The sequence below is a fragment of the Chelmon rostratus genome, chromosome 2 (genome assembly GCF_017976325.1).
Source record: "Chelmon rostratus isolate fCheRos1 chromosome 2, fCheRos1.pri, whole genome shotgun sequence".
Lineage (NCBI taxonomy): Eukaryota > Metazoa > Chordata > Actinopteri > Chaetodontiformes > Chaetodontidae > Chelmon > Chelmon rostratus.
In genome coordinates, this window is record NC_055659.1 from 6,049,845 (window position 1) to 6,074,284 (window position 24,440).

Genomic DNA, 24,440 nt, shown 5'->3' on the forward strand with positions numbered 1-24,440 from the left:
AGAACGGTAGCTAGCAGGAGGTTTGCTAAGATGTGTCAGATTGTGTTTCTTTCTTCTACTTCTTTAATGTTGTCTTTACTGCAAACAAACAACCTTCACCAGCACCAGAAACTAGTAGGAAACATTCTACATGGTATTCCCAGAACCCTGATGTGTAGTTATGTATTTGAGATGTATGTCATCCACTAGGTAGCAATGGAGCCTACAGCTATTCTTGTAGTCCTAGTATAAAGAAAAATCAAGCCAATCTCTTAAACATCCAAATATTGTATCCCAAGCCCTGCCAGCAGCCCTACAAGGTTGAAATGTTCATTTCAGTTCACAGTCAGCTTTTAGCTTAAAGCGCCATACAAGGTACTGATAATGGCAAAGCTTCATAAAGACAATTTGATGTCATTGGGTTTATGTTGTGTCTTTTAATTGCAAATGCAGTGAGGGCACTGCTTCCATTATCATGATCAGCATACAGTATATGTGGTACAATAAGAAACATCAGTACGGAAATGTCAAAGACCTGTTTGAGGTAATTTTATCATTTGTCAGCAAGAGAGCAAGGAAGATTTTTTTACACTGTAAAATGTCCCGCTCAGTATGTACAGTCATCTTCATCGCAATTCTTCTATATTCAGATTCAAGGAGTCCTTATCAAAATGTCTGTTTATGTTAAATCAAAGGGCAAATATCGACAGTATATGTTGTTAATGAATGTTTTATACACTCAAATATAGATATGAACCTTAAAAATATCGTCAAGCAATTGAAAAGTGTTAAAATTACCAACTGATGTCACCATCTTTAAGCCACATGGCTAGCAGAACAAAAACGCTAACTGCATTACACCATTCCCCACGGCTGACTGGAGAGTCTCTGCATGTTTGTGTGTCTGAGTGCAGAGACATTTAAAAGAAATATGTCCTCGATGGAGAAATGCCAATCACTGATTGGCCACATGCTGGTAAATGTCTGTGGTTTGTAATTGCTACATAGCCAGCCATCATCTGCAGTCCTGTAGTCCAACAGTGACAGACTGGTAGATGTCGTGGTCTACCAGCTACAAAAATGTTAACATTCCTGGCCTGGACTGTGTGAGAATTTTTTGTGTTTTATGTCTTTATTTGTTAAGTCCTCTTAATACATGTTGATGTCTGTGTGTCATTAATGCATGGAAATCCACATACATGGCACTGCCCACATTACAGCAGAACAGTTACAATGGGAATTACATTTTTCCATAATAACACTGAAGAAAATGCAACTAAAGCAAAATTAGAGTTTAGAGCACACAGGCCAGTATGGAAAATGTGGGTTAATCCTCCTTCAGTCCAGCCAACTTGGCAGAATGTTACATTCTCCAAGTAAACAGCAGAATAGGTTCCATATTGCTGCTGCAGCTAGATTTACTATTTGACATTATTCTGCTACGTCTTTAATAAAGTCCCACCCTGACATTTACCATGCTCACACTAATTCACACCCAATGCATTAATCTTCATTTTTCTACTCTTTGATCAGCCTAAAGCAAAAGCAGTTTACAAACAATAACCCCTGTATAAAGTGGCACTTTTTTGGAGATGTCATTGTATTTTCATGGTTGACATACAGCTGACAACCCCTATACAGTGACTACAAAGTCTAATCTATTGTTACATATATTATATTGCGGTCCCATGGGTGAAGCAGTGGGTCGTAAGGGGTTTGCAAAACAAAGCCAGCGTACAACTACTGTTGTTCTGAAGCCTGAAGCTCTTCTGGGCCACAAAGCGAAACCCTGTCTTCTGGACTTGCACTCTGGCCTTTAAGTTGGAAAAGACAACAAGGGCTTTCTACTGATGGATGAGGGTGAAACCCAGCAGGGGTCAAGAAGAGGTTAAAGGTTAAATCCAACTTAAAGTTCCCATTTTAGGTTTATCTGTCCTCACACTGACTGACTGATGGACCATCTGGTCTCCCCACTGAAAGAATTCGGAAAAGACTGATGCATCTTGTCCCCCACAAATGAGATGTCATTGAGCAACAAGTCAAAAATGTTCCCTCATGTTTCTAGACTCATACACAAACAATTAAAGAAAGGCTGGGGTAATCTCATGGACCAAACGCTGCCATGTCTCAAAAAACTGTTAGTAGTGGTGTTAAACACATTGCACTGGAAGAAAGGACCAACCTGATCCAACTCCAGACAGTCCTCCATATTCATTGTGAGGGACAGTTTGTCAAAAACACACAAATAATTAGACACCGTGGAATGCAGCAGTGTGAGCTTGAGGCGACCAGTTTTAAGTTCATTTTCGTGCAGGTTTATCTTCACTTACCTGGAAGTGCTGAAAAGTTCTGCACCGGTCATCACACCTGTCTGAGAAAGTCCTGAGTGTCCTGAAGAACAGCGGAAGATCACTGCTCTCCTCCACACTGCAATGACATTACATACAGCATTAAAACATTAAGGTAATTTATTAGTTCTGCCACCTCAAAGTTGGTGATTTTAATCAGTGATCAGTAAAAAAAAAAAAATCTGTTTGAATACAACACATCCCAGAAGGTGCTATTAAAAGTAATCCATTACTATTGCATTGTTGACAAGGGTACAGTGTTATAAAGAATAACATTGTGTCTACACAGAAGGTGTAGCATGAGTACATTCAGTCCTGCAGCTGTGTCTAAACTGAATGTGCTCAGGCACATTACTGCATGCTGTTCACCTACCTGCACTTAAAACTCAGCACACAATCACTGTAGTTCCACATGTAAAATGCAAACTGTTACACTGCCCATGCTGACAGATGGATTCATTAAATCTAAGTGTATCTGTTATGTCAGAGATGCGAGACAGGAATGACAGAAAAACGAGGCTGAAACGAATCTACATCCACACTAGCAGCTGTGGGAAGGTGCACTTGGCTGTACTTTGTCATTAAAAATCTGCATTTCACTCAACAACAAACACAAAAACTTTAAATCACGACCTGTTACAATTCAATTATGCTCTCTGGACCAGTTTGCTATTGTCCTTCACAATTGTACTATTAAGTACAGTTAACAGAGGCTCAGTCTTTACTGCAGAGGGCTCAATTTCAATGACTTTGTAACATTACCAGGCAGCAGGCTAAGAAATCAATTTACTTAATGGTGACTTAAATTGGGAACAGAATAGAAGCTTCTTTAAAGATTTCATTAAATATTATTATACTTAATACAATATGTCCAACAAGCATAACCTTGTTGTAGCTCTGCCATTCACACAGAAAACCCTGAACTACCCACACAAAACCTGTAAAAGGTAGGTTGCTTCTTTGTATACTGTATGCTGTATATCACAATTGCAATAGAGAAACAAAAAAGAAAACATAGTTTCGGTCTGGTTCACTCTGAGTGAGCCTGGGACAGTCTGTGAAAGGTTTTCCAGAGTTTTCCATGGGGACCCGGGGATAGACGGGAACCGGGTGAAGTTTCCAGACGACTGTTATTCCACACAGAGCTGATGGAAACATGGCAGCACCCTCTAATATAAGGGAGCACTACTCCACAGACAGAGAGCATAAGAGAGAGACTGATCCCTGGTTTGATATTGTTGTATTGAATTGATTTGGTCTTACTGGTTCCGAATGATGCAGTTTGATGCATCTTCAGTGTAGAAGCCATTAAACCATTGTGGTTGTATGTGCAAAACCTTATCATGTACAAATCATGTCGTGGTTCTAATACGATGGGTGGACTTGGAAAGTTCATCATCCCAAAGAAGCAGTAAAATTTGTTCGCAGCAAACAGTGGAAAAAAGATTAAATTAAACGAAAACACTTAGGCTAGAATTGGTGCAGCATTGTAGATGGTACCAAAAAAATCAAATTGAATAAAACAAAACAAAAAAAACAAAAAATAATGATTGAGGTTGATACCAAGTCCTATACACATTCGTGCTATCACTTTAAAAATAATAATTTTTGGATCAACAACAACAGGTAACTTGAAAGAATGCGCTCAAACAAAATCCATGTCGCCTAATCCGAAACTACAGTGCAGAATTTACATTCTGTTCATTCAGCCTCCACTGCCCTGAACAGCAGTTTGAATTTCAAAGACAAATGGAAAAACCAACACAATACTACTTATTTAAAGAAATGAATAACATAATGTATAACATTTGCTGAATTTACAAGAGGAGACAAATAATTAAGTATTTGTCAAAGGCATCGGTTCACAAAGTTTCTAAAGGTTCCCCTAACTCAACAACTCAAAACTCAGATATTATATTTTAGGGAGTCTGGGGCTGATTTGCTACCACCTCAGATTACTCACACACAGGTTTTGCTCTGGAGGACAGAGTTCTGATCTTAACAAGGATAATGACAATAAAAAATATCAGGTGTAAACACAAAGGCAAGATTGCATCATTTATTATCTGCAAAACATATCCAGATACAGTATCCATTTTAATACTAGGTGTAAATGGGGTGTCAGAGATCTGGATCTGCACTTTCAGATACATAATACATACCAGAATCTAATGGGTTGATTGCCAAAAAAATTAATGATGACATTAATATTACCTAGAAAATGAATCCTTTGACTAATTGAATGTTGCAGCTTACCCCCCCCAAAAAATTTACAGATATAGTGTTGCATTGTCATCATTAAATGCCCAAAATACATACATGCATACTGTTAAGTGTTGCCATGTCTTTAAAGTGGTGACTGATTTGAACCTCCCCTTTAGTTTCAGAACTGACCGTTACCTCCTGTTGCTGGCCTGACCTCAGCACAGTTTGGCTTCACACTATCCGCCTGGCTTAGACAAGGAAACACAAGCTGTACTGTAGTCAGCCTGGATCAGTGTTGCTTCAATTGCAGGCTGGGAATCAAAATTGTTCATGTATCAGTTGGCTTGGAACCCCATATGACAAGTACAGCGCTGTGTTTTAATGGCAGAGGTTCATAGGCAAGTTTGACATAATCCAGTCTGCCTCAGTTCCTCTAGGCCTATCACAAAATGCACCACATGAACAGCATGTCCACGTTCCCACTCTCTGATCACCTGTACCGTCCATTAATACAGCTGAATTCACAATTCAGTTGTTCTCATTTGAATATTTTACTGTTTCTGTTGTCAGAAACAGACAACCAAGGAATATGAAATAGTGATTTACCAGAATCTAAAGGGCAGACTCAAGTGCTGCGTGATACTGACAGCGGACCACAGTGGCCACAGTGTTGTATCAAACACTCACAACGCTAACAAACCACTTCAGGGAGATAGGAGAACAGATGTGAAAATGACGTGCCTGCTGAATAAAAATAGCCAATAAAAATCACTGTGTCAGTGATTATCTTTAACAGGTCAGAGCAGCTTGACTTAAAGATTATCAGTCTGATTTGGACTATAAAACTATGACTCTCCCTCAAGCACACTATCGCTCTCTCATACACACACACACAGAATCAGACAGCAGCAGTGTGTCAGAATCATTATCTCCAGTGTTTTTCCATCTGTTGTTTGCCAGATTCTGCAGAATGGACCATACAATCCAGATGTGGTTTGGCCTCAGATATAGAGCAAATCAGACTTCTGCTTTGTGGTGCTGATCCACAGACAAAACAGGCGCTTTCTGGCAGGCCGTGGTTATCAAGACAGAAGATGCACCTGAGTACTAAAACGCAACATCTACAACCACTTTAGTTTAGAAAAAAAACGTAGATCTAACAGGAGTCAAGACCAAAGCAGGTGCTCCTGATGCTCAGGTGAAGACTAGAGTTCACCACAGCTTCAAGGCAAACTGCTGTGTTGCATGCTGAAAAACTTATTACATATACTTATTAAAAAATATATATATATATATATATATATATATACCTACATTTTACCTAAAATGTAGGTCAAATATTACTTCATACCTGAAGTAATAAAAGAAATCAGATTAAAGGTGAAACAAAGATTCTGAGGCGAAATTGTCTTTGATGACAATGAACATTTTTCCCTCTGGTCTAAAGCGCCTGGGAAGAAAGAAATGGTGATTAAAGCTCCAGACATTATGGAGTAAACCTCAACAGACCAGATTCAGCCGAGATATTTTGAACAGTCACAGCAGGATAAAAACAGGTGTAACTAATAGTGACGATGGCTGAGCTCCATTTACAGGTAGGTGTGCCAGTAAGCCAGCACACCTAAATGGAATGCAGCGATGATGAATGTAATGAGTTACAACTGTGCTTGACAAGTCAAAATGTCTGCTGCGAGAAAGGCTTGTTGGTGAGTAAAGAGCAGACAGAGTAAGAACTAGTGGATGTGTGAATGAGGACGTTCAGCTGGTTGACAGCCGCGCTTTGACATCTTCTTCTACTTTAACAAACACTTGAGTTGAACTAAAAAGACAGCTGACAGGAATAATATCTAATCCTGGCAGGAATAATATCCAATATTAAATATGTAGAGCTGGACTGAGCACAGTGTAAATAAATGATAAACTGACAGGCTGCCAGGTTTCAGTCCAAACACACCACTCATAATGTACCAATTAGTTTTTTACAATCAACTCCAATCTGATAGCAGATTCACATATGACACAATTCAGCTTTCAGGTTTATTGAGTTGAGTTTAATCAGACTATTCCTCTAGTTGCTGACCCATGTGAGGATACACCAAAAGTATGTAGACACCTGAACATTATAGCCACATGTGACAGTTGGACACGTGATTCTAAAACCATGGGCATTAATCTGCTGCTATAGCTTCACTCTTCTGGTTTCAGGCTGTCCACCATATTTTAGAAACTGGCTGCAGGGATTTGCTCCCATTCAGCCACAAGAGCGAGAGGTCCAACGCTGATGTAATGTGATAAGGTCTGGCTCACATTCACCTTTCAAGTTTATCCCAAATGTGTTGGATAGGGTTGAGATCAAGGCTCTGTGCAAACCAAGAGACTTTCCACACCAACCATTTTTTCTATGGACCTGGTTTTGTGCACAGCAGTGTTGTAATGGCCATATACTATTAGCCACATTGTTTAGACCCCATGTTTTATCAGATACACTGGCTCGATATTAATGGTTTTGACTGGTGCAACAGAAATGAAGTTAATTATTATTAATATAATGTGCAGTCATAGTTGCACCAGTTTGCTCAGTCTCTTCACAACTGAAGCCTGTTCCACTGACACTTTAAAGAATGCATCTCTTGTTTTGGTGTGATCCCCATTTCAGAGGTCAATGTTCACCTGTGATCAACTCTGATGTGCAAATGTTTAGCCAACAGAAATAGTGTTGTCTTTATTATTCATTTTTATTGCCTTACTTTTTATTGCCTTATTGCCTTACTGGACAGAGACAGTTGGAGGCAGACAAGAAACAGGGGAGAAAGGGGGGTACAACATATAGAATAGGGAACAATGTGGCAACCTGGAATGCAACCGCCAGTGGCTGCAACCATGTAGTATACGCTCTCACCACTCGGGTACCAAAGTACTCCTGCAGTATTAGTTCTTACCCAGACAGGAAACTGCTGAAGTTCTGCAGGTCACTGTCATCCATCACCATGTTCAGATCACTGATCGTCCTCTTGGATCCCTGACCCTCCTGCAGAACAAACACACCAATTTCTCAGTCAAAAAAAAAAAAGACATCTTTCAATCAATTTGAGACAGGTGCAACTAAACGCTGAGAAAGCTGTGGAACGCTTCAAAAACACCTGTTTGGAACATTCCACAGGTAAACAAGTTCATTGGTAACAGGTGACAAGTTGAGATGCCCCTTTCACACCCAATCATGATTGGGTATGAACAGCTCAGTCGTTCACAAGCAATGCTGGAGTGAGGTTCACCACTCTGGGAAACACGATTGTATAAAGGATATCACTTTATTGGCTCGGGACCACTTCGGAAAATCGTTGTCAGTAAACAGCGTATTGCACTCTGTTTTTATTTACGTTTTCCACAGCGTCCAAAGCTTTTTGGAATCAGGGTTGTAAAAAGTAAGTATTAATCCAACTATAATAAAGGGCAAGAAAAGAGAGCATGTTTACAAAATGACTGTTTCCAAATTACACAGCCAAATAATTAATGTGTTTATTAAAACAAGTTAAAGCTTCAGAAAAAAAACATCATTTTAATGACACTTCATGAGCCAGGCAGGAGTGATTCAATGAAACCAGCTGTTCTGAGGGTTAGTCCAGTCAGAATGAAAACCAGAAGACTGTTGGACCTACATGATGCAAGTTTACAGATCAAAATAATACAGAATCTCTCTACAATACAGTTAAAATTACTGTTGACATGTACATTGTATTGACTTATGTTGAGGGCCAACCATCTCTGTGACGGTCCAAAAGGTGCCTCTAACAGGCCTGGAGGTAGGGCTGCGTATTGAAGCTCAATTGAAGCTATATTTTCGACCAAAATGTGTCTGCGTATCAAAAACCATCAAGTACTGAAAGTTGTCATCAAATGTGTGGTCAGATTCATAATCTTGAACCTGAAATTTGACTGGATAGTTCCTGATTCAAATCTGATTTTGCCAGTTTTGTAGATTGAATTATATTTAGAGATCATGTATGGGTGCTTGTATTTAGACATTTGACAAAAGAACGTTTTGCAGAAAAACATGTGTATAGTTGTTAAAGTTAGATATGGCTAAAATCATCATTTTATTATCATTATCATATTAGCACTAGAACTGTAAGATTTCAAAGGACACCCAGTTCCACCTGGAGGAACGTTCTATCATATTTCTTGCGCATTAACTGCTTGTGTACGAGGAAATGAAAAGGGGCCATGTAAACATCTAATTTAGACAATTCTCCAGTTGGAACTTTCAGTTAGAGGGAGTGATCACAACATACAAAAACATAATGCTACTATTTTGAAGAGATTACATATAAACCTGAATTGTTATTGTTGCCAGTGACATGATTTTACCTAATACCACCTGACACTGTCCCATCCACTGAGGCAGCTTGGTCTGATGTCTAATTGGATGATACAGACCTAACAGTGATTTTTCTTTGTGTTGCATGTCTGACAGCTGCTTCTGAGGTCTGAAGAGCTGCTAAAATCTAAACTGTGCACTTGATGTCGTCTCAGTGAAACACTGAAGATGGCCCGCCGATGCCCTCTGCTGGCTGCACCCAGCACTAGCAACTAGTCCGTGCGCAAAACCAGCAGCACAGATTGAATCCACACTTTCATGCAATTTGTGATGAGATGACAAGTGATGTATCGATGGAAACTAGAAAAGGCTTTTGTAAAGACATCTGACTGATCTCACTTTTGCTGAAACATGGTGCTTCAATACACTCAGAAAGGCTAAAAGCCCCAATAAACCAACTCCACTTGCCAGATGCTTTGGTAAAGAGATGACAGTGGGAGTATCTTTAGCAACCTACAGGAATGGTGACCACAGCGGGGTCGGTCTCTCAGATTAACTGAACAATGAAACGACTCACCTTGACCTCTGAGAGCCGGAACTCCACTTGAAAGACCAGTTCAGAGCAGTGACCTGATACACAGAGCTGCTGGACCAGCATAGTGCTGCCTAGTACACACACAGACACACAGACACACATTACTAGTGTAATTACATTAGTACATCACAAGGGGTAATCTTTCAAATCTTGTATTGTTTACACCCATGTTTACATGCTAGCAACCTTCTTTTTCCCTGTCTTCATTTGCACATTGCTATGTTTCTTGCCGTGTTACAGCTGCCAAATGTCAATCAGCGGAATAGTGTGAGACCAACAGGCTGTGCGAGGACAAATAAAATGTAGGCCCACTCTTCAACATTAGCACTACTAGTGGTCAAAAACTCCACAGGGTACCTTTCAAATCACAAAATTTGATGTGTGGTCATGATAATAATACGCTGCTTATTTTCCTCATTCATCTATAAAATGTCAGAAAAACAGAGAAGGTTGTGGATTTGGACATCTTTGTACTCTTACTGCTTTGTAGAATCTTTGTGGTGCAGCTGTTCAAACTGATGCCATTCATTTGTGTCTGCCACTTCAGATCCTCCTCCAGCTCCTCCACCTCCTCCTTCAGCTTGGACAGCACCTTCTCCTTCCCCGCTGCTCGTTTCTGTCCGCACATATAAGACCTGACCAGACAGACAACATGCTGTTCATTTACTTTCATGGCAGTTCAGCTATCCTGGTTACCATTTCCTATTAACCCACACACCTCTGCATCACCTGGGTGTACTTAAAAGTAAGTTTAACAGAAAAGTAGATTTAATATGTAAAGGCAAATATGGGAAAATGCTACAGCTTTTAAAGTGAATGAGAGTTGACAGATTTAAAAATAAATGTTGACTTAAAAATGAAACTCACATTGCATCCTGCATTTGGCCTCTGAGGTGGAATGTTATGTCCATGTTGTTGTCCTGCTGTTGACCCTGCAACACTGCAACTTCAGCCTGGAGACGCTCAATCTGAGCCTCTAGCACCTTCACCTCCTCAATATTCTCCTTGCTCATCATCTCCTCCATCCTGAAGAACAAACACTGACTGACTACTCAACGAGAAAAAAAACATTTCTATGTTTCTATGTGTGAAGAGGGCAATACAGCATACATAAGCTAATAAGACAAATGTCACATACAGGCACGAATAATATCCAATATGTTGCAGATGAGAGAACGCTACATGAGAATGTCAGAAAAGCAAATGAATGATGAGAAAATGCTAACGGAGTGAGAGATTATGGGACCATTCAGCATTGAAATGGTTGGAATATTCGCCTGATAACTAAACTTATTAATTGAGAGACCGTTTTTCCATCGTGTTTTAGTATGAATGCACTCCCCACCATTAATGGCGTCGCTGATAGTATAAATCATGAAACAAATACACTGTCACAAGGGTTTATTTGGGTTACGTTAATTTTATTCGCAGCAGTAGCGAAATCTAGCTAGCGAAAATGACGACGATGGCTTTAGCAAATACACTGCAGTAGCTAAGTGAAGCTGACATGCCAAGTTAACTCACCGTATTCGTGTCCGTTATAATGTCAAACTTTTTAAATAAAAGTAACTTTAAAGCAATAAAATTCACAGGTTATACAAGATTTGTTTTACAGTAAAATGAAATTCTTATCCTCTCCTAGCTGATTCTCGTTTTCACTCACCCTAACAACCAAAACAGTTCGGAACCTCGCGCCCTCTGGACTGTACCACTTTTCATGTGTCGGAGGGAGGGGAGACTGTGTCTGTGAAGATGGCTTAGACAGCGTGTCTCTCTGTACAAACAAATATGTAAATGTGTATAGTTACTTATTTCAAAAGCACACGTTGGCACTTTATTATTGCTAATAGGCACGAAACAAAAATCTTTCCGGGGTGGAAATTGTGAGACTCCCCTCTACATAGACAGCCCAATGTGACACACATGTTGGTAATCTAAAATAGTTGACTAATTAAGAGAAAAATGATTATTTCATCTTTGATTAACGGCCATAACTAAACATTTTCATAGGTAATTGTACTAACATCCCTTTCTGTTTTTATTTGTGATTTTATAAAGCTGCTGTTGAATCGCATTGTAAATAAACCACAGCGGAACGTTTCAATTCTGCGGAAACAACTGCGGAAGGGAAAGGCAGCGGGAGTGTAGCCCCGGACAGAATTGACGGGGACACTGGTTGGATACATGTGAGGTAAACATTTATTTGGTTTTCCTGTCGATATAAGTTAATAATGTAGTTTCATCGTGAGAGCTATTTCAGCTCGGTTATAAATTCATTTATTTTGGAGGTAGTAGTTTATTTTCACTCTGCATGCAGTTGTTGTAGTACCTTTTAAGATTCAGTGAAGATATTCAGGCTAAGGTGAATGGAGACTTTAAAGTCCACTAATCGGTCGGTTTTAATTTAATTTATAATTGACATATTTATTATTATTCCCTCTTAGTGTAGTCTGTCCATCTGGTTAGCATAGTTGTTATCATGTGAATCTTATCATAATGCCTTTTATCATTTATTTTTTCTCACACGTTTATCCGGTCCACCTAGCTACAGATAACGTTAGAAATAACAGATACAGGTTTATTGCCAAGTAAGTTTAAAGTACTGCAAAAGACAAGAATCAAATTAACAATAAAAACATGTAAAATATCTTTGTTTTAAAATGTAAAGAGCTGTACAGTGTTTGAACCAAAGAAGATGGAATGTGCAAAATATTCAGTATTCACTGTTTCCTCAGAGTGGAGACCTGAAGTAAAGGAAATGAAAATTAGATATGGCAATTAGCTAGTAGCCACTGAGTAAATTTCAGGTAGATCAACTACTCATTGATTCCTCAAACCTTTTTGGCACTGCTCAAATACAAGTACTCACACTGAAACCTTATGGTTTATTAAAGTCAGAACATACCTATCATCTAATGCTAAGTGGACAGGCAGTTAGATGGCTGACCCTGATGTTAATTGTCTGTACAGTGACAGTGCCATCGTGGAGCAATGCGGCGGCTGTACATCGGTGGGTTGAGCCACACGGTCACCCAGAAGGATCTGAAGGATCGATTCGGAAAGTTTGGAGATGTGGAGGATGTAGAGCTCCGGACCAGGAGGGATGAGGAGGGTGAGGAATCCAATACACACTCTGACATTATTGTTGATAACAATAAGTGTTTAATTCTTAAATAAAAAATCTATTCTATCATTATTATGATTATTATTTTATTTATTGTTTGTTTCAATAAATCAGTCACATCAGCTGTGATTGATTCTGCTTACGACTACAAGAATGAATTTGTTTCAACTTTGTGATGCTTTAAGGCAAAAAGTTATATCCGTCATTCTGGTTTGTAAACACAACATTCAGGATTGGTCCCTCCTCAGTGACTCAAGCCTCCTCTTGTTGTGTGCTTCCGATCTGGCACCTAGTCCCTACTTTTTTATAGAGTGCCTCCCTCACATCCTGCACGCTGTTATCAGCTGGGAGCTACACACTCACTGCTTCCCAAACACAGCAAAATAAGAAAATATTGGCAGAAGGCAGGATCTCTGTAGGCTGATTTAAATGCAAATGTAATGAATGTGTATAAACTGTTTATCACTTTAGTGATTAATTTTAAATAAACATTGGAAAAGTCTGTAATTGTTCCAGTAGCACACTCCAGGATGTTGCAGTGTTTTCAAACAGTGGATACTCTAAATTCAGATATCAGAGCTTCACAACAATGTTGCTCATAACAATGTCACCAAATGACAATTTTGCAACTTTGACCAAAATAATTTGGACTACATGTTGACTGTGATGGATTTTCTCTCTGTAGCAAATTTTAAAAACTGATGATTTGGACGGTGTTCATTGTGAATTAGATTGAATGCATTTTGTAGTAAGGTAAGGTAAATATCTATCTAAAATTAATATTTATTTTAATCAATCTAGTAGAGTCATATTTTGTTGTTTGTATCTTTTTAGTTCAGAGGTCCTCCACACTGACCTGTATGTGTTCTGACTCTTGCTTTTCTCCTGCAGGTGTTCCTTACAAAACCTTCGGCTACATTAACATCAATATTTCAGACGCCGACCTGAAGAAATGTAAGAGACCCGCGCTGCTGTATGAGTTCAACAGCTTCATTTGTTCTGTTTAGATGTTTATTCAGACTGTGAGTGGGTCACCTCAGCTGCCATATGACAAAAACCCTCAATCTGAATGTGTCATTCAGTCTTATTTTACTTTAAACAGAAGAAAATACTGTCAGTGTGGGGATGTAACACACTTCACAGATCAGTTTCTCTTGTTGTGTGTCTTCATCTTGAAGCTAAACAGAATCAGGAACATCACTGCACAATTCTGGCTCTGGAAAATTCTTCAAACGTTGTGACTTGTCTTGTGTTAGTGTCTCTTACCTTGTGTTTACCATAACTGACGTCAGAGCTTGTGTTGTATCATCAGTATGAGATCTGTGTGTTTCTCTGCAGGTTTGACAGTGCTGAACAAGTCTAAATGGAAAGGAGGAACTCTGCAGATTGAAACAGCCAAGGAGAGTTTCCTACACAGGTACAGTCTTGTTCACCACACCATGAAAAATTTAACAGTCAATCAGTTTAATTTTAAAAAGGGCTGCAGCTAACAATTATTTTCATTAATGCCTAATGTTCTGTCCGTTTGCAACTATTGGCAAATCTAAAACCTGTCTCTTAATTTACAAAACAAAAAGACTTTTGTTTCAAAATTGGATCCGTAGTTCTGTGGGATGAAGGTGTTCAGGTGGTCCCAGACTGTTCACATTCAAACAGATTCCAATGAAAGTGGCTCTTTACAGCAACAAGAAAATATTCCACCTGCCTGAACAACACGCTGATAATCTATGATGATAGGTTCTTCCTGATCCCAGCAAGTTTATGGTATTTGTATCTTAGACTGGCTGAGGAGCGGCAGGCGGCAACAGAGGAGCGCCACCAGAAGCCTGCAGCTGAAGACAAGAGGCAGAAGATGCTGGATTCCCTGAGCAAAGCCGGAGTGGACAACTTCATCATGAAGGCTGCCGTGCCAGGGACCGAAATACCAGGACACAAGGTCTAGTGAACTCGTCATCTCCTGGTTCCTGTTTCAGTCAGAATGTGTGTCTGTGGATGTGAGTTATGGGCAGGTTTAGTGTGAATATCAGATCCAGTAGAGCCCAAGTAATTGATTATTTTATGCTGACACTAAAATTCAGTATTTGAAAGTTAAAAAAACTGATAAAAATACAACAGTATTGTAATAATACCTGGAGCCAACAACAATGGCACTAATTCCATCAGTACAACCACTTAATGTAGTGGTTGTACTCACCACTCTGCTGTTTACCTCCAGTTTTCCCACATTTCCATTTTTCCAGATTGATGGTAAAATGCTGTCAATAACACGCTTCTTGTAGATTTTTCACATTAAAACTTTACAAACAACAGGGAGGCTTCAATACTTACAGTGTGAAAAATCTGCTGGAATTGTTGAGTTGAGATGATATCTTAACATCATGTGGGGAAAATGGAAAAGTAAAAGGACTGGACTTAAGAGATGGAGAGAACAGCAGAGTGGTGAGTATGACATGACATGGCATACTGATGGAATTAATGCTGTGGAAATGTACATTACATAGAATTTATCAAGACAACTGATGAACACGGAGAAGTGTTGAGTTACAATAATTAGAAATAAGGTTAAATAAAAGCCTGTCTCTAAAATAAAGGCCTTGTTCTTTCTGTCATTGAGGTGAATTAAGGCCTTACAGTAATCATATGTATGTGACACACAGCATCATATGTGAGGAGGTTGACTGTCCTCTGGGTGCTCTGGTTTCAGGACTGGGTGGTCAGTAAATTTGGACGAGTCCTCCCCATCCTGCAGCTCCGGTGTCAGAAAGGCAGCAAAGCTCGAGTCCTGAAGTACGACCCCTCGAAATACAGCCACAATATCCGCAGGCTGGACCGGTCCACCACAGACCAGCACACACCTGTCACCCAGCTCACCTGGGAGGTACAGGGAGGGGATGATGACATCAGCAAGAAGAGGCGGGGAGAGTTCCCTCCATATGAGCCATCGAGACCCAAGAAGAGTCGGACAGACATGGTTAACAGTCATAATCCAGTGGGCACAACCAGGTAACCATGTGATGTTTTCTGCTGCAAACAGTCTGACCCAAAAGTTCCACTTGTTTCTAAGATTCCTGCAAGATCCAGCTTGTTTCTGTGATTCTAAAAGGTTAATTCTTCTTCTTCTCCTCTTAGATTTAAACAGACAGTTAACTCCATTGATCAGACTGAGCATCTTCAGTTCACCAACGGGTATGAACAACCGACCAGCCACCGACTGGCTCAGAGGAGCAGGGCCGTGACTGACAGTGATTTCGATTCAGACGAGGAAATCCGTAGACTGGTGGCAGCTCAGAACACCTCCCATGCTGCAATGCAGCAGGAAGTGGACGAGGATAACCTGGAAGTGGTTGGACTCGACTACTTGGTGAAGTCTGAACGTTCCCATCGGCAGCAGAAAGGTAACAGGTGTTTTACTGAAAGGCTGAAGGCTTTGTAGCACTGAGGGTCAGTTCTCACAAATTATAAAATGCAATTTTACACTGCGTCAGTGGTGCTTACTGGTTTTATTGCAAGTATTTCCTCAGTGCAAAAATAATTTCAGTGAAAACTGCTGAGTGTGTTTGAGGATTATCCAGAGTAATCCCCACTTTACATATACAGTCAGAGAAGCAGGCCGGTCAGTTACTGTCTCACATTCCAGGATTTCATGTCTTTATTTCCAGGTGATTTTTTCAAGTCTTTGTAGTTTGTTTAAGTTCTGCTGCAGACACTGAGGTTGATTTATTGGTCTAGCTGTAGCAATAACCAATAGGAGTCATGTGTTAAAGAATTAAAATAAGAGAATAAGAAAACAATGTTTTTAGAAAGATTTAAAAGAAATGTCACAGGATGTTTCTAATAACCAGACAAACACTCTTTTAGATATGCTGTAAAAATGTGATAAACAGTGCAAACAGTTTCTCTTTGGGATTTCAGGTGGTCCTGATGATGAAGAAGAGATTGACTATGACTCCGCAGATACGGATGAACTCCTCGCCTCCAGGAAACCTCCTCCTCCACCAGAGGAGAGACTGAGTCCGCCTGCTGCACAGCAGCTCTCAGGAAACGACACAGACAGGAAGAGAAAGACAAAGAAGAAAAGCAAAGCTGCAGAGGAAGAGGACAGTTCAGCAGATGAAGATCAAGAAGATCATCTCACCTCCAGGAAACCCTCCTCTTCACAGCAGAGAAGGGATTCTGGTGAACAGAGTAAAAGTAAGAAGATGGCAGTCCTCCCTGTTGTAAACCCCCCTTGTTCAGAATCAGACAGTGACGATGAGGATCAAGATGATGAAGATGAGGAGGAGTTAGAATCAGCAGATTACAGTTCAGATTCTGATTATGAAGCCATGTTTTCTAACGTCACCCATCTGGAGATCTCCCTGGGTGATCTACAGAGGCTAGCTGAGGAATCCGAGCAGACTTCTGGGACTACAGCTCCCAGCATGCCCAGCGCCTCCTCTGAACAAGAAGCTAAACTCACGCCTGGTCCTGCTGAACGGCCCGCTCCAAAGAAAGGCACCTCACCAGAAGAGATCCTCGCCGCTCTCATGGAGGAGGACAGCAGTGAAGACGAGCAGAAAAAGAAAAAGAAGAAAAGAAAAGCCGTCATGTCAACGCCGCTGCCTGCCTTCCAGGGGACGAGAGCGCTGAACGAAGGATCAGAAACAGAGGAGTGTCAGAGGAGACAGAAAGAGGAGGAGGAGGAGGGAAGAGTAAGTGAGGTTAAAAAACAGAAGCTGGACTCTGAAGCTCCTCAGATGAATCACAGAGCAACAGACAGCAAAACCAGCAGGACTCTGAGCATACAGAAGCACACAGAAACAGAGGAGAAGACTTCAGAGAGCAGTGAGGAGGAGGAGGAAGAAGAAGAGGAGGAAGAGGAAGAAGAAGAAGAGGAGGAGGAGGAGGAGGAGGAAGAGGAAGAAGAAGTAGAAGAAGAGGAGGAGGAAGAAGAAGAGGAGGACATGGCTTCTCCACAAGTTTTGAAAGTGGTTCCAACTAAAGCTGCAGTTAACAGTGAGAAAGCTGGGAGTTCCTCCTCTAGCAGTGATGAGGAGGAGGAGGAGGAGGAGATAGAGGAGGAGAGGGTAGAGGCCACTAACACTGTTCTTACAGCGAAAGTTGCAGCAAAGGCTTCACCTTCATCCTCCAGCTCCTCCACTGAGGAAGAAGAGGACACACAAGAGTCCTCCTCCAGCGAGGACGAGGAGGAGAAAGAAAAGCAGGCTCCTCCCCGGGTGCCGTTAGGAGCTGAGGAGGAAGAGGAGCGGCAGAGGAAGGCCAATATGAGGAGGCTGGCTGCCATCCAGCAGCGACAGAAAGAGGCCGAAGAACACAAGAAGCTCATCCAGGGGGCTCTAGCTAAACTGGTGGGTGCAGAGTGTTTGATGAGATTAGACCAGATCACTTCAGATCAGATTAGATGAGATGAGTGTTTGTAAAGTTATTTTTCAACATTTTTGGAATGAGAGGAACAATTTTCAGACTTTCACAATGTTAAGATATAAAACAAATGATGCATGCATGATAATAAAAAGACATTATAAACTGATTAATTAAACTGAGGTAAGTATTGGAAGAAAATTATGAAAGTTTAGTGGAAAAAAAACAGATTTATCAAATTTGCATCATAACCTTCTGATTGGCCAGCTGTTATGTGTCAACAGGGTTCCGGCCAATCAGAGATCTCTCTGAGTTATACCTCTTTTAGCTCTGCACTGGTATGCTGCTACATCTTAAACCTGTAATACCTGATTTTTCGCTTGAACAAACATTGACATATTTTCACCTTTATCCGTTTTATCAGTTTTTAACATCCAGGACGTGCAGAACAACACTGGCGTTCGTTTGTCGTCATGTTTAACACACATTGTTAATCTTCACCAGGATGCTCCGACAGCAGGAGCCGGGAAACACATCGTCTTTGGCTCTGAGGATGAGGATGATGATGAAGATAAGCAGCAGACAAGCTCAGACGTCACAACGTCAAAGAAGACACTGTTCCAGAACAGCCAATCAGAGGATGAGGCCACGGGTGATGAGAACAACACAAGAAAAGGAACGGTGAGTGAAGAGTTACTGATCTGAGGTCAGATGGTATTTAGTTACTTTGAAATCTGCCTGTGAATTTATGTAAACACCTGTATTCGTTCATTAATAGATGAAAATGTTTGTTTGTGGTCAGGTGCATCTGAAGCCATCAGTTCCTCAGCTGTTTAGCAGCAGTGAGGATGAGGAGGATGGTGATGAAGAGGAGGACGGCAGCAGGTTTGACATCAGGCCTCAGTTTGAAGGTCCAGCAGGACAGAAGGTGAGAAAAGGCATTTCACACCTTGCTGCTTTCCTCGTATTCTTTTCAAGTCAATCCGACCACTGGGTTAAGCTCTTGATGGAGGAGCTGAGTGCTGTGATTGGACGCCTGCTTCTGATGTTGTTCGTTTGTTTGTTGTCCAGCTGATGGAGTTGCAGTCTCGCTTCGGGACAGACGAGCGATTCCGGATGGACTCTCGCTTCCTGGAGGAGGACGAGGCCCAGGAAGGGGAGTCAGGTGAGGCTGTGGGTGGGGGTGCTGTCCGGTCACAGTGTGTAGAGAAGCAGGTCAAGACAGTGATGAGGAAAGGATGATGTTTCCATGACGATGACGCAGAGGTCTGGTTGCTTTCATCCATCGTATAGAAAACATTAGCTAACTTAACTCACAGAGACATAATGTTACTGACAAGTTGAGATGATGCGGATAAGTGCAACAGCTGCATCAGAGATAATTTTGAGGTTTTTTCAGGATACTACTTATGATATCATACATGTTGGCCGATTGCATTAAAATAGTAATCATCTTATTTGTCAACCTTTCACGTCAATTAGTTTTTATAGGTTTTAGTTTTCAAATGTTATGTTGATTTTATTTTCGTTTTCGCCACAAAAAGGTCCTCTGAGAATATTTTTCATCATAGTTTTTGTGTAGGAAATTAATTACAGAGCTTTACTAGTAGTGGAACGAACGAAAAATATTGATGAGGAAATAAAATAATGGGGTTCTTCAAATCTAAATGGAGATGAATGAGAACTTCTCTTATAGATGTGCAGGTTTCAGCAGTTCTGAAAATACACATTTATCATGGATGAAGGTACAGAGAGGTTTTATTTATTATATTAATTAAGGTGTTATCTGGATGTTTGTAAGTTGTTAGTGCACTGAAGTGAAACCTGTGAACATCTCTTCCTGGTGTGTAAAGTGACTGTTTGTTATTCAGAGAGAAAGAGGAGTGTGACGGAGGAAGAGGAGGCTCTGGAGGAGGAGAGGAAGAAGAACCTGTCCATCCTGCAGAGCGTCCTCGGCAGCAGCCAACAAACCTGCAGCAGCAAGACGGCCGCCAAGGCCAAGACCTTCAGGTCTGCCATGCACGCACACACTCAGGGTCTGCTCAGAGTCTGGACCACAACCACTTCTGACCTGGAATATTTGATGTTCAACAGAAAATTAATGAAAAAATAAAACGCCTGTTTGCAGAGACGTCTCAGCGCTGCACTACGACCCCAGCAGAGAGGAACATGCTGCGTTTGAGACCAAAACCACTGAAACCAAGGAGAGGTACAAACATGGGAACTATGAATGCACCAATCCCATCGGTTGAATCAGTATCAGCGCTGATAATGACTGTATTAACCAGATAAAATATCAGCCAGGCTTGACTGATCCACATTAAAGGTTGAGGCTAATTTGTAAACCCTGTCCCAGGTGAGGTTTTCACCTTAAAAAGGTCATATCATCATCACTAAGAGAACATTAGTTAAAATGAGTACGCAATAAAAAGTGACGTCCTCACACATGTGACACGATCGTATAAAAATGACAATATTGGCATCACATGTATTAAATATGTGTATGTGATGCAAATGATCACAGATTTGGTTTTGTTTCACCTTTTTATTCAATGTTTTCAGATCAGTTTGTGTTTTTTTTGTTGGTAGAGAATTTTAAAAATCTGTTTCTGTTACTGAAAATCCACTAAAGTTCTCATCCAGTCAAAATGTACCGGACTGCATCATGTCCACATGATCACCTGTACCTGTCATGTGATCTTCACAGCAAGTCGGCCAGGAGGAAGAAGAGGGAAGAGGCTCAGAAGCTTCCGGAGGTTTCTAAGGAGATTTACTACGACGTGTCCGGCGACCTGAAGGCCGTGTTTGGTCCGACGAAGGATGACGACGCTGGAGGAGAAGAGAAGACGAGCTGGGACCAAGAGGAGGAAGAGGAGGGAGGAGGGAAGGAAGAACAGCCGACCCCTCTGTCATCTCTTCTCTCAGCTGCTGCCAGCGCAGAGAAAGAGACGTTTAAATTCTCCTTCTTTGGAGACGACGCAGACGCAGGAAGTGCAGAGACGGGTGGGTCATATCGCAGGTATTTATCTCAGGCTGTCAGAGGTTTGTTCTCGCAGCTTTTAAATCTTTCTGTTTCTCTCTCTGCCAGCAGAGTACAAGATGGAGACGATCCAGGTGCCAAAGGTGTCGTGGCAACAAGACCCACGTTTCCATGACAGCAGCTCAGAGGAGGATGAGGAAGAACAGGAGGAAGCTGAGGAACAAAGCAGAGTCATCACTAAAACCACAGAGTGAGAAAAATGAGGATGAAATCCTGTGAACTGCTTCAGTTTGTCAGACATTTTGTCCGACCGTCTCTGAAGTCTACAAAAAAAAAGTAACACAACTAACGACTGTTTTCATTATTGATTAGTTTGCTGAATATTTTCTTACTTGATTGATTCATTGTCTTCTAGAATTTCTCAAAACCTAAAGTCTGGTCTTCACATTCTGTGAATGAATAACAGAAATACAACCATGAGTCCAAAAAACTCACGACGCTGCGTGAAACTAAAGAAAATCAGAACAGTTTTCTGAAGTGTTCCTGAGCCCATGTAGTAACATCCTTTATCCAATCATGTGTTTCCATCCTCGCTTGTGAGCGACTGAGCCTTTCCAGGATGCTCCTTTCATACCCAATCATGACACTATCACCTGTTACCAATCAACCTGTTTACCTGTGGAATGATCCAAACAGGTGTTTTTGGAGCGTACCACATCTTTCCCAGTCTTTAGTTGCTCCTGTCCCGACTTGTTTGAAACATGTTGCTGCTTCAAATTCAGAAGGGTTAGGGTTTGTGCCAAATCAGTGCTGCAAACATTAAATATATTTTTGTACTTTGTACTGTTTTCAAATGAGTATATGTCAAAAGTGATTAGCAAATGAAGACGTTCTGTTTAATTCATGTTTTACACAGCGTCCCAACCTTTTCAGAATCAGGGTTAGTTGTTATCATTAGTCAGAGAAAAGCAGGCAGTCCTGACACTTTAGAAACTAGAACCAGTGAAAGTTTGGATTTTTCTCTCAAGAAAAAGTTTCTCTCAATCAGAAGTTACAAAACTTGTCGGACACAGTATGTTTGAAGTCTGCTGAGGTCTCAACTCTGTTATTTCATACTTACAGAGCTGGACAGTTATTCTAAACTGTGTTTGTGTTGCTGTTCACAGAGAGGAAGCTCCTTCAAAGACACATCGATTCTTCTTCTACCCTGAAGACAGCAGGTTGACAGGTGGGACGCAGATAAAAGAAGATAGAAAAATGAAAAATCGACATAGTGTAGGCATTAAGGAAAGAGTCTAAATGTTTTTGTTTTGTTTTACCTGTTATCAAGCAGCAGGTCAACTCTTCAAATGTAATTTCATGATCCCATTTCATGTCAAAATGTTTGCTTGGGGTCAAATCAGCTTTCTGGAGATTAGTTGAAATGCTGTGCTGGTTGTCTGTGTGATCTGAACCCCTCTCTCTACTCCATCAGAGGGTCCCAGGTTGTTCTGTCGGCCTTCTCACCTGGAGGAGCAGAGGGAGCACTGGGAGGAGAGGAGGAGCGCGCTCAGACAGGTACACATCATGATTTTTTTGTTTTAAAACATTTCAGTAGCTTTACACTATACCTGTTGTTGAGTTTGTGAACAACACATTATGTTATGCTATTGTACTCCATGACTTTCAAGTATACGCCAGTGCCACATCCATTCATAGGCTAGTAGCTTACAGTGTTCGTGGCAGATTTACACCCTCCCCTATTCTGTCACCGTCCTCTGCTGCATCTGCTGAAGTCTTGCTATGCTACGTTAGCATTTCAGCCCTCTCTGAACCACCGTCTGGACAGTCAGTGAAGGTGGAGACTCAGGGGGGCTCGTGCTTTGCATGCCGGGTCCCTGTGTGTAGATACATTCCGATGAAGTCTGGATGACTGTCAGGTGTATTTCCTAGACATTAATATGACTGAGGTGTGTTTGTGTTGTTCTTTTACACATCTTACAGTGCACTTGAACATATCATCATGATGTAACCTGTCACTACAGTTTTAATCCCATTGAGTTTTTTCATTTTGGCTCATACGTGTTAACAGAAACCTACATTATTGACGACCAGACATGAACTGAAATGGGGAAGATTAGATAAATATATTTCTACTTTCCTGTCTGTTTCCACAGGAGTACCGCAAGAAACACAAGGATGCCCGAAGGCAGCTGAAGTCCTCCCAGAAGAGCTGAGGATCGTGGGAAGTGAAGTCTCTGTGGGTCCGTTTGCACTCTCTGGTCTGGACTTCAGAATCAGGATCTGATGGATTATTTCTCCCTCTTGGTGCCATTTTGTGCCTCAGACTGATTTTAACAGTCAGCAGGTGGGAGGTACAGACATGGAGGGGAAAGATCATCAGAGGATCAAATTTATTTTTTATTTTAGTAAATACTGATATATATTTTGTGGTAACAGCTTCCTGTTGAAACATCTGGTTTGGTTTTCGTCGTTAGCTGCCATGGAAACAATGCTGCAAATGAACTTCTGGACAATGAGCAGCAGCCAATCACAGCATCAGGGGACCAGACCTGTTATGAAAAAAAAACAATAAATAAACACACTTGGCAAGTCTATTCATTCTTTTTTATTCTTTTTGTTCATATCAGTCAGTTTTGGTCTTCCATACTTCACATCACCTACTTCTGTATCACTTTTGGTTCTACGGCTGACAGCAGGCTGAGATCAGCTTCTGGAGTCTGACTAATGAGAAACAGTTAGGATTTGTTTGACAGGGCTGGAGACGGTGCAGGAGTCTTCAGACTGGCGTGATCTGCTGTCTCCACTGTAGTTTGTGTGACTGTTGTATGGTTTTAGAATGGTAAATTAACTGTATTTATGTAGCGCTTTTCTAGTCTGACGACCACTCAGATTGCTGTTTACGTCACAAGCCTGCATTCACCCATTCACACACACATTCATGCAAAGCAACCTGTTCATTACAAGCATTAACACACTCACACTACCTCATGCAGTGAACCTAGGGTCTTTGGGGGGTCTGGGGCAGTTGCCTGGTTTGTCCATCAGATTATCCAGCTTTGGTTGAATTGATGCTCAACATTATAAACAGATTGTTTTACTGTTTCCTGTCAGGCATCCAATCCCAAGGATCCCAGTTATTTGACTGACACAGTAGGACACATGATCTACTTCCGTTTACAAACTGAACACAATGACAGTGTAATATATGTGTAAAGTTTTATACAATGAAGTGTTGATGCAAAGCAGCGTTGTCAGAGTAGTTTAAAAATTCACTTTATCTCTTGCTAATTTTTTTTTTTCTTATTTTGAAATTTAGAACCGGAAGAAAGTCCCTGTTGCATTAAATCTGTCATGATCGTGGTGAATAACAAGTGCTGAAGTGCGCAGCAGAGACAAAACTTCTCCATCAGGACCAGAGGCGGGCTGGACTGAGACAGACTGTTTTATGGACGTACTTTTTTCAGGAGTCAAGTGCTTGTTCCAGCACATGTCTGTGAAAGAGACAGATAACACAGAGCAGTTGGTGAAAC

The 24,440-nt window shown here is 41.0% G+C and overlaps 2 protein-coding genes across 4 annotated transcripts in view; one reads left to right on the forward strand and one right to left on the reverse strand.

The window, feature by feature from the left end:
- LOC121620225 (centromere protein P) overlaps positions 1-11,115 on the reverse strand; it is a 95,177-nt gene extending 84,062 nt beyond the window's left edge. The window contains exons 1-6 of one of the 2 annotated variants that reach the window (XM_041956194.1): positions 10,967-11,115; positions 10,310-10,468; positions 9,923-10,077; positions 9,425-9,513; positions 7,472-7,560; positions 2,310-2,406 (exon numbers count right to left, since the gene is read on the reverse strand). In XM_041956194.1, coding sequence (XP_041812128.1) covers positions 2,310-2,406; positions 7,472-7,560; positions 9,425-9,513; positions 9,923-10,077; positions 10,310-10,467 — 588 coding nt within the window. In that variant the 5' untranslated portion in view covers position 10,468; positions 10,967-11,115. Of the gene's footprint in view, positions 1-2,309; positions 2,407-7,471; positions 7,561-9,424; positions 9,514-9,922; positions 10,078-10,309; positions 10,491-10,966 lie in introns of both variants that reach the window. The other variant, XM_041956203.1, reaches the window with a different exon arrangement.
- A 482-nt stretch (positions 11,116-11,597) lies between these two features.
- nol8 (nucleolar protein 8) lies at positions 11,598-23,494 on the forward strand. 2 transcript variants are annotated; one of them, XM_041954308.1, is made up of 18 exons: positions 11,598-11,633; positions 12,413-12,554; positions 13,458-13,520; positions 13,905-13,983; positions 14,346-14,502; positions 15,271-15,569; positions 15,696-15,961; positions 16,479-17,914; positions 18,432-18,608; positions 18,730-18,855; positions 18,999-19,092; positions 19,799-19,937; positions 20,056-20,136; positions 20,635-20,930; positions 21,016-21,157; positions 22,074-22,135; positions 22,382-22,464; positions 23,064-23,494. In XM_041954308.1, the coding sequence occupies exons 2-18, from the start codon at positions 12,434-12,436 to the stop codon at positions 23,121-23,123; spliced, it is 3,681 nt and encodes a 1,226-aa protein (XP_041810242.1). In that variant the 5' UTR covers positions 11,598-11,633; positions 12,413-12,433; the 3' UTR covers positions 23,124-23,494. The 2 variants fall into 2 exon arrangements, with proteins under 2 accessions (XP_041810242.1, XP_041810251.1); XM_041954317.1 differs by having other exon boundaries at positions 21,019-21,157.
- Positions 23,495-24,440: the final 946 nt, after the last annotated feature.

Coding starts and splice junctions, on each gene's coding strand:
- nol8 (XM_041954308.1), top strand. CDS start 12,434: ATGCGGCGGCTGTACATCGGTGGGTTGAGCCACACGGTCACCCAGAAG. Junction 19,938..20,055: donor GCCAAGGCCAAGACCTTCAG/GTCTGCCATGCA, acceptor GCCTGTTTGCAG/AGACGTCTCAGCGCTGCACT. Junction 21,158..22,073: donor GTCATCACTAAAACCACAGA/GTGAGAAAAATG, acceptor TGCTGTTCACAG/AGAGGAAGCTCCTTCAAAGA.